The 9,939-nt window shown below is 37.9% G+C and overlaps 1 protein-coding gene across 1 annotated transcript; it reads right to left on the bottom strand.

The window, feature by feature from the left end:
• Nucleotides 1-624: 624 nt before the first annotated feature.
• On the bottom strand, nucleotides 625-3,677 carry LOC112566364 (zinc finger protein 883-like). Its single transcript, XM_025242520.1, has 2 exons — nucleotides 3,071-3,677; nucleotides 625-2,374 (listed from the first exon to the last, which is right to left on the bottom strand). The coding sequence occupies exon 2, from the start codon at nucleotides 2,245-2,247 to the stop codon at nucleotides 649-651; it is 1,599 nt and encodes a 532-aa protein (XP_025098305.1). The 5' UTR covers nucleotides 2,248-2,374; nucleotides 3,071-3,677; the 3' UTR covers nucleotides 625-648.
• Between the last annotated feature and the right edge of the window lie 6,262 nt (nucleotides 3,678-9,939).

Raw genomic sequence — 9,939 nt, 5'->3', positions numbered from 1 at the left:
CACTCTTCTGTATCAGTATCATGCATAGAATTTTGCTGTCTTAATTAAACAAGAAGTTGAATTCACACTGGATATTCGGTTTATTCATTTATCCTTTTTGTTACTAACATTAACAAGAATCCATCATGACAACAATTCAAACAAGTAAACTCACTGATCATTTATTTGCAATTATCAGAGATAGCGTAGAATACAACAAACTAACTAAAGTACAGTTCAGTGTATCTTGCATTTTCATTACTTTCAAAAAGACATGACATCTTTGACAATGCATATAAAGTAGGGAAAAAATATACCAAAAAAGTGCTAAGTGTGGTACATGTTGAATTATCATGTGCATTTATAGGGGTTGGGAGCTTTACACACTGAACACAAAGATACCCATCAATATCAGTACATGTTCTTTGAAAAGACAAGCTATTTCTCTGGTAGACAAATCACCTCTCTAATACGTCATGGATTAGTACAAAGTATACAAAAATTAGGGCACTGACAAAATGTCCAAAAAAAGCTTTACATACATTACTCATAAGGTCTCTCATCAATAGCATACCATGTGGTTGTTCACATACACTGCAGTCATGAGATTTCCATTGCTGTTAATTATCATGTTGTGTTAATTAATACTACCTCTGCTTGGAACTAGCTCTACACTGATGGCACTGATGAGGTAGCATCACTGTGGATAAGCATGTGTCTTTTTAACTCAGATGACCGCCTATAAGTTTTCTTACATGCGCTGCACTGGTAAGATTTCACATCATGGTGAGTCAGCATGTGCTTTTTTAGGGCTTTAGCTCTTTTGAAGGCTACATGACAGACAGAACACTGGTGAGGTCTCTCATCACTGTGACTCACCATGTGCTCTTTTAGGTTAGGTAATCTTTTGAAAGCTACATGACATACAGTACACTGGTAAGGTTTCAAATCACTATGAGTCACCATGTGCTGTTTTAGGGCACGAGGTGTTTTAAAGGCTACATGACAGACAGAACACTGGTGAGGTCTCTCATCACTGTGGGTCACCATGTGTTTTTTAAAATCACTTGAAAACTGGAAAGAAATATTACATATACTGCACTGGTAAGATTTCACATCACTGTGATTCACCATGTGCTTTTTTAGGGAACTAGGTCTTTTGAAGGTTACATGACAGACAGAACACTGGTAAGGTCTCTTATCACTGTGGGTCATTATGTGCTGTTTTAGGACATCTAATCTTTTGAAAGATAAAGGACATACAGTACACTGGTAAGGCTTCAAATCACTGTGAGTCACCATATGTATTTTTAGAGAATGTAATCTTTTGAAAGCTACATGACATACATTACACTGGTGAGGTCTCTCACCAGTGTGGTCAGATCTCTTATTACTGTTAGTTTCCTTATGCTGTTTAAAAGTATCTATTCTTTCTAAGACAACACTACATGGAGTACAATTGTAAGCTTTAAAATCAGAGTGCATCATCTTGTGTTTCTGGAGTAGGGTAAAAAAACTGAAAGAACATAAACACACTTTGCACTGATAAGGTTTGGCATCACTTCTACTTCCTGTTGTGGAATCAATGGTGACTTTAGTAACAGTTGCATGTGTCTGATGTTGATTTTCTCTCATAATATCTGTCACCTCAGGAGTTATGCATCTAGCAACACTGATTTCTTGACAATTCTCATCAATGTTATTCTGCCTCATTGTATGCTGACCAGGCCAACCTGTCTCAGTCTTCACAATATGACTATCATCTTGTTCTTCTTGCTTAAATACAAGCTGCTCCTCTGTCTTCGCACACTGCACAAGATCCTGCTCAGACTTAATTGAACAGGTAACATCTTGACAGTGGCACTCCACTTTCACAGCACTCTCATGACTGCAGTCTGAGTGCTCAATGTGTGCAGCACACTCGGCTTTTATAGGATGAAGTTCTGAACCAGGATCTTGCTCAGTTTTAATACAATCAATGGCAACTTGAGAGATGAACTCCAGTTTTACAGTATTCTCATGTTTACAGTTTGATTGAGGAATATCCCAAGCATGTTCAGGTTTCATGTAAACTGGACCAGAAATGTTTCCAAGCTGCACACAGCTAATTTGTGAGCAATATGTCATATCTGTATAAGAAGAAAATGTGCTTTCTGTCTTAAGCGTTACATTATCATTTAGGTCTTCTTGTAGATCAGCTACAGACCTCAGTTCAGTCTTTATGCTGTGTATACATGAGACCTGGACTGGATTGTTTATGGCAGACATAGCTTCCTCTTCTTATATTACATTAGATTCTTCTTTTTGAATTGTTAAAGTACAATCTGAGTGAAACTGCACACGTCCTCAGCTCCTTAATCTTCTGAGACTCAGCCCCTGGCGCTTTAGCAAAAACCTGCAATATTACAATGTAACAATATATTAATTATATCTTACACCTTTTACCTTCTCTTGATTTTTTTTTTAATACAGTTCTTAAATAAACAGTGTAATATGTTAAAGTCAAAATACCACACTGACACAGACTTTTTTTTTCAAAAACAGTTCGATACTGAAAACCTCATTAATACTCCATGATTACTTTTCATGACTTAATATGAAATACAGTATTGCTTTCCATTTAAAAAATTGTCATTATTTTGGTGTTCAGGCATGACAGTTATATTCACATGACAAGATAAGATTTCATAAAGGAACCAACTGCAGATTCGTTAAACCAACAGAAAGTGGATTTTGTAATGGCAGTATGTGAATAGGCAAGTACAATGTATCACCTCAAAATGACATTTCTTCATTCATATTTCAATTAACAGTGGATACTGAATTGTAATATTTACATGTAAATAGCCCACTTATGACAATACATTATTATAACATACTGCTACTAAAGTTTTTTTAAGTCTTTATAAAGTGAGATCATTTTTGAGGTCATCTGTATGCTTTACTCTTTTTCATTATTATTGAAAGCTGTGTATGTTAATTTGTTACATTTAGGTTAGACCTTAGATTTGCGTTTAGGTAGAATGAAAACGTCTGGTAGAGTTCAAGGCCTAAAAACAACATCAGAATGTTTTAAATCGAGGCGGCTTACCTTTAGGCAGGGGCGGTAATGTCGTTTGACCACTTCTGCGAACACACCACGTGTTATTGTTCAGGCGACACCGACAATCCGATGAAGGTTGGGAGGAGAGTTTCACAGCTGAGACACAAGTTGGTTTACAGTCGTCCCTACGATACAGCGACACAAGAGACTAGGAACTGTTAGAGACCCTTTGCTTTCAAATCATGTTGCGAGTCGTTGGTGAAAACATTCTAGTAACGGTAGTAGGTCATGGGTTGGTGGGGTGCATTGAACAGGGGGGAGAGAGGCTTTGGTAGGGTCCATTGTACACAGGGGAGTCCAGCATCTTGTGGTTGGGCATAGAGTTGACTGCTGTTATAAGGTGAATGCCTGCATTGGGTTGGCACATTGAAGTGCGCTGAGTGCAAAGACAAATGAAGAGCATTGAAATGTAAATATTTACAAATATAGCATGTGTTCAGTCAAAGGTTGTATTAAATTTGTGACATTCTTACACTGATAACCCAGATGACGCATTATTTAATGATTGAAAGCATGTGACTATTGTCCCTTGCTACGTCCAGACTTCCCAGCCTGCAAGAACTCTTGGGTCCCTCATGGGACCTCTTCGGGAAGAAAGTTGGGTCCCTCTCGGGTTTTGGAGGCGGGACCCTAAGGGGACCTCGTAGGGAATTCCCACGGGTTGCCATGTTTTCCCACGAAAGACCCACCCACCTTCCCACGAAAAAACCATTGCATACCCACTGATCGCCCATGAGAAGTCGTGTTTTCCCATCAAACTCCCAACTCCCACTCCCCTCTTGCTGCATTCCTCACCCTTTCTCACTTTTACTTACACTGGTACACAGGCTTGCACACCATGAAGAAAACATTCAACAGCTTTTCAAAATCTCGTTTCCTCACAACGCATAAATAGTAGGCAAGAGATATCATTAAACAATTTTATTATTTACACCAAAAAACTATTTTAACAGTTTACATTATTTAAGCATTTAAATTGTTTTTGAACATAAGCATTCATTCCAATTATTTACATAAAAATTGCAGTCAATAATTTTTTACCCCATGAAAGTTATTTTTGAAATAATTATTTATAACATAAAGTCAAACAATTTACATAAAAGATAGAAAAATATGACACCAAAAATCGATCCATGAGTGGTGGAATCCCTGTAGAAGAAAGAAAAAAGTTACAATGCATTTACATATTTTGATTTTTGCTATGTAAGTAGAACTAACCTCTCACATAGATGAAGCTTAACTCTTTCTTTATGCACTCAACACGGTGGCCGATTTTGCCCTGCTCACTTGTTACGCAGTATTTACATTGGGCTTATGCATTGTTGTAATTTTTTTTTAGGCCTTTACAGCTCGTGGTTTAAAGAAAAAATTAATAAATAAGATAGTTTAGGCCTTTATGAACACAATTATCTCCCTTACATGACGAAGGACGTACGTTTGAACGAAAGTCTCGCCGATATTCTACACTACCTGTCCTTTTCGATGGTACACATTGCGAACATCATGCATCTGAAACGTCGAATAACAAAAGAAAGAACATCCCAGAGGATATTCCTGCTTCAGATGAAGGAGAATTTGACCACGAATGGTGTAAAAATGGTTTTCATCTGCTCCCGAATTTTTTGTTTGAAATGTGTAAAAAAAAAAAAAAATTTTTCCAAACTTCACATAATATACCTAATTTTGGTTGGATTATCATAAAAGTGAGTTCACGAGCAAGATTACGGTAAAATTGTTCCACTTCTACACATTTTGATCTGTCATAATCAATTTAAATTTCTGTTCTATCTTGTTTAGTTATTTTTTAATAATTTTTTGAAAAAGGTTAAATTCATGCGTACAGGGGGGTTTGACCGCCTTTAGCCTTGTGTAAAGAAAAGAGTTAAAGCTTTCATAAATCTACTAATTACTAGTGAGATTACAAGAACTTGAACAAGAGTGGAATAAAAAGATTTTTAAACGGTAATGTCTTGATGGCCATTTGTGTGTATAATAAGTTCTGAAAGTAACCAATTAATCTTTAGTACAAAAAGTAAAGTAAACAGGCCTACTGAATAAATCCACGAAGAATAAAACAATGCTCACATTAATAATTTTAACTTGACAAACTCATTTTGTAATTCCACTCACCATTAGATGGCATCACCCTTCGAATCATTCCTCAATCCATGTCTCTTGGACTGCAGCTGTGCACAAATAGAAATTGTAAGGTAGACTTAAATGCTATTGTACACAATAATAAATTTGTAAATGTAGAGAAAATAATACTTAGATTCACTATTTTTTTTTAAATTGTTCGGAAACTTGTCCTTTTAAGTTCATATTGACGTACACCTCAAAGAAATCAAAACCAAACAAAAACTACACACCAATTAATATACTTCTCAGCTGAAGTGACTGGAAACTTTTTCCCCTTTGGTTCCACTGAGCCAACTCTGAAGATAGCAGCCGTTTTAAAATTCTCCGTGCACGAGAGGTGCTGAACCTGTTAAAAAAAATCTTTAGTTGTTTCCACCATGTAAAATACTACAATACAAATGCGAAATAAATTAATTCACTGGATTGGATAAGTTTAAGATATAATGCTGAACCCTACTCCACTGATGAGGGATCAATGGTTGCATGATGAATATAGCTACAAACCAGACCCAGTCTCTTAAATAAACCTAGTGGGACTTCAGAGAAATAATGGCATTAAGTGACTCAAAATCACCAAGTTAATCAAGAGTTTAATCAAAGCTATTCTTTATGAAAGTAAAACAATTTTATGGTCATAGTTAATAGACACACAGACTGCTCATTTTGACACCATGAAAAGCAAGTGACAGAATTATTTTATAAATAAAATCTATGCATATAAAATACTACATTATTTTGTACTTCATAAAATGTGTATTATTTTTAATGCAAATATTACACTGACCACACATTCTTGTCAGGAGAGTTAACCTGTAAGCCGATGCTATGCCTGCCTGTTTGTTAAATGTTTATCAAGACTGTAAAGCATAACATACATATTAACTGATATATTAGCTAAAGCTAAAGGTAACATTAAAAAAGGTGTCTAGTACTAACACATTATACTTAAATGACATACCACTTTTGTTCTAATTCCTTTCTTCATCAGCTCCTCTTTCCCCATATTTTGAAGAAGCAGGGTGACCTGATTCAGTTTGTGAACTACATTCTGTAGTGTTTTGCTCTGCTCATCAACTTTGCTGAGAACTCTGTTCAAAAATGTATTTGAAATCAAAATGTTACTTTTAGTCTTTAAAGTAATGACAAAACAAAACTATGGATGTAAGTCTATTGACAATTTTTTTAATTAACAGAAAATGTTTAGATGGATATAATAAGGATGTGCATGTAGACCACTAAAAACACAAAACCTGTGCTTGTATAGTGATCCTCATGAAATCATAGAGGGAGACAAAATAAACTTACTGGTAAAATTCACTGAGCCAGACCTAGTCAGTGTGATCTGCAATTAAAGATTGTTATAATTAGTTCTTTTTGTAAATCATGTAAAATAAACTGAAAAAATGGCATGCAGCATTTTAAAGACAAAGAAAATATATGTGATCAGATAAGTGATTGTTAGAAAAATGACAGACTTTGACAAAGTTCATTGCATAGCATTGGATTTCATACATTTTGTTTTAATTTCAAAGTGTATAAGTACAAAAATAAAATTCTTTCTTTTGCTTTGCATTAATTTTCCAAAATTTAGTTGTTCAGAAAGCAATGTGATTGTCTCGTTGCTTTCCCCTAGAATGCACCAAGACGGACACAAACGTTTGGTAATCGCCGCACCACTGTTATTGAGAAAGCAGACGACGAATTTCAAGCATGACTCAATGAGTTCATGTCATAGATTTCAACTTCGAAGTTAATCATCAATGATACGAGAGATTGTGTGTGTGTGTACTTTACCTCTTGACTAGTTAATTTGAACCCATCATGCACTGTCCTCTTGCTTCTGCCAATCGTATTCGCGCTCAACATTTCGTTTCTGTAATTAGTAAATACGTGCAATTAGAAGGCAAGAGATACGATTAAACAATTTGATTATTTACAACAAGAAGGATATGGTTAAACCATTTAAATTATTTACAGCACATATAGAAGACAGCGTCATGTAAAAGCGAGTTGCTAGCGATGTATGTGTGAGACCTGCCGGGTACAACACGTGAAACATTTCACAAAAAGCACTACAATACTTATATATGATCATAAATTATTCATGACTATCCACTGTTATAAAGTATAGTTGTTTTAATGGCATCTTTCACTTAACTTTATTAAGACTTACTTCAGAAATCGGCGGTGTTTCACTTGAAGATGGACGTACAGTTCAAAATGTCTGCGCGCCGGTCAAAGCCGATGTGACCTCTGATTAACCCCGTATCATGACTTGTAGCTACACGCGGCGATGGCGAAAGAGGGGGGAGGGTAACAGCGGGTGGAAGGATGCGACACGATCACGTGGCTACCAAATCGAGAGCGGCTGAAGAAAAAAAGCGCGATGGACGCGTCAATTTAGGATCGAATTACACGCTTCCCATCCCAAAGTCTCACTTCCCTATAGGGGCCGTTCAAACACCCAAAGCCCATGCACGCTGGGTTAGGCCTTCGCCCGAGCAGTGGAACCGGCTCCTGTTGAAGAATGAAAAGAGTGTGATCCTGATGCTAAACCAAAAATGGAATGAGTCGAAACTGTCAAACATAAGTCCATTTATTTATTTTTTCTTCAAAACACTTTCGCCCATTGACGAAAGATATAAGGATATTCCGTAGGCAGCACATCGTGCACAATGTTTATCTTTAGAGTCTTATATCAACCAGTCTTTATTTTTCTTCCTTTACCCAGTTCTCCTGAAAAGAACGCTTCCCCGGCATTTTTCTAATCGTCAGGAAGACAAAGAACTGTGGTCATCCGTCAAGACTAAAATCTCGCGAAACGTAAGTTCTCGTCGTGAACGAGACTTCTCAGTCGTGTGATTAAAATAGCGGCGAGGCTACAAATCGTCTGTATTTTGCGCCAAAGTCGACTCCGAAAATAAATTTGTAGATTTAGAAGAGGCATGAAAATAAATCTGTGATAATATTTTATCGATATAACACACCTCCAGATGGTGGAGTTCACTGCATTTACAAAGTGTCTACATCAGGGGTCTCAAACTCGCGGCCCGCGGGCCAACTGCGGCCCGCCGGACAAAAGTTTGCGGCCCCCACCTCAATATCAAAGTTTCATGCTAGTGCGGCCCGAGTTTGATACTGTTATATCTTCTCCTCTCTCGCTCCCACAGAGGCAGCCCAACGTGTCTTATTTGCACAGAGAAAGTTGCAGTGCACAAAGAATACAATTTGAAACGTCATTACACAACTAGACATGCTGACGAGTATGCAAAATACCAGGGAGATGAGAGAGTCAGCCGGGTTGCTAATCTTAAAACATATCTACTGAGGCAACAAAATTTCTTTAAGAAAGCAACCAAAGAGAATGACGCAGCAGTCGAAGCTAGCTACGTGGTTAGTGAGATGATTGCTAAAGCAGGAAAGCCATTCAAAGAAGGTGAATTTTTAAAAATGTGCATATTACAGGCTGCAAGTATTGTCTGTCCAGAAAAGAAAGGTCAGTTTAGCAACATCAGCCTTTCTGCCAACACCGTAGCAGAGCGCATTTCTGACCTGTCAAGTGACATTTATGATCAGCTGTGCAAGAAAGCAAAATGTTTCATATATATTATTTCATATTGTATACTCAGTCGCTCTTGGTGAGACCACAGACATCACCGACACTGCCCAACTCGCAGTCTTTGTCCGCGGTGTTGATGACACTTTTGAAGTCATAGAGGAGTTGCTCACAGTGATTCCAATGCATGGCCAGACCACAGCTCAGGAGATATTTCACCAGCTGTGTGATGCCATTGAGAATGCCGGTTTGCCTTGGAGGAGGTTTGTTGGAATAACAACTGATGGAGCGCCATCAATGACAGGGAGGACTGGTGGCACTTGTTGAAAAACAAAAACAAAAACAAACAAACAAACAAACAAACAAACTGGAAGAGGAAGGTGTGGAGGAGGCCATTGCTCTGCGCTGCATTATTCATCAGCAGGCCCTTTGCAGCAAATGCCTGAAGTTGACAATGTGATGTCTTTTGTTGTGAAATGTATCAACCAAATCAGATCCAGGGGCTTAAAGCACAGAAGGTTTCGTGCTTTTTTAGAGGAAATGGAGTCAGAATATGGGGATGTGCTCTACTTCACCGAGGTACGTTGGCTCAGCAGGGGAAACATATTGAAGAGATTTTTTGAGTTGAGAGCCGAAGTGAAAGCCTTCATGGAGGAAGATGGGGTTGCTGTTCCTGTGCTAAGTGATCCAAAATGGCTCATGGACTTAGCTTTTTTGGTTGATATGACACATGAGCTTAACTTACTGAACAAGAAGCTACAAGGTCAGGGGCAACTTGTCAGTGCTGCCTATGACAACGTGAGAGCATTCTCTACAAAACTTATGTTATGGAAAGCCCAGCTTTCTCAGACAAACCTTTGCCATTTCCCAGCATGCAAGTCACTCATGGATGCAGGCACACCGTTTAGCGGTGAAGAGTATGTGGATGTCATTTTGAAGCTACAGGAGGAATTCGATCACAGATTTGCAGACTTCAAGACGCACAGAACCACATTTCAAATTTCTGAGGACCCCTACTCCTTTTATGTACAAGATGCTCCTCCTGTGCTTCAAATGGAGCTCATTGACCTGCAGTGCAACTCTGAACTCAAAGCCAAGTTCAGGGAGGTGAGTGGAAAAGCAGACAAGCTCGGGCAATTTTTGAGAGAATTGCCCCCTAGCT

Source organism: Pomacea canaliculata, linkage group LG6 (assembly GCF_003073045.1).
Source record: "Pomacea canaliculata isolate SZHN2017 linkage group LG6, ASM307304v1, whole genome shotgun sequence".
In the NCBI taxonomy this organism is placed as follows: Eukaryota; Metazoa; Mollusca; class Gastropoda; order Architaenioglossa; family Ampullariidae; genus Pomacea; species Pomacea canaliculata.
The sequence above is the reverse complement of the archived record's forward strand: the minus strand, read 5'-3'. Positions and strand labels throughout refer to the sequence as shown.

Excerpts from the sequence above, each read along its gene's own strand:
- LOC112566364 (XM_025242520.1), bottom strand. The coding sequence starts at position 2,247 with ATGTCTGCCATAAACAATCCAGTCCAGGTCTCATGTATACACAGCATA.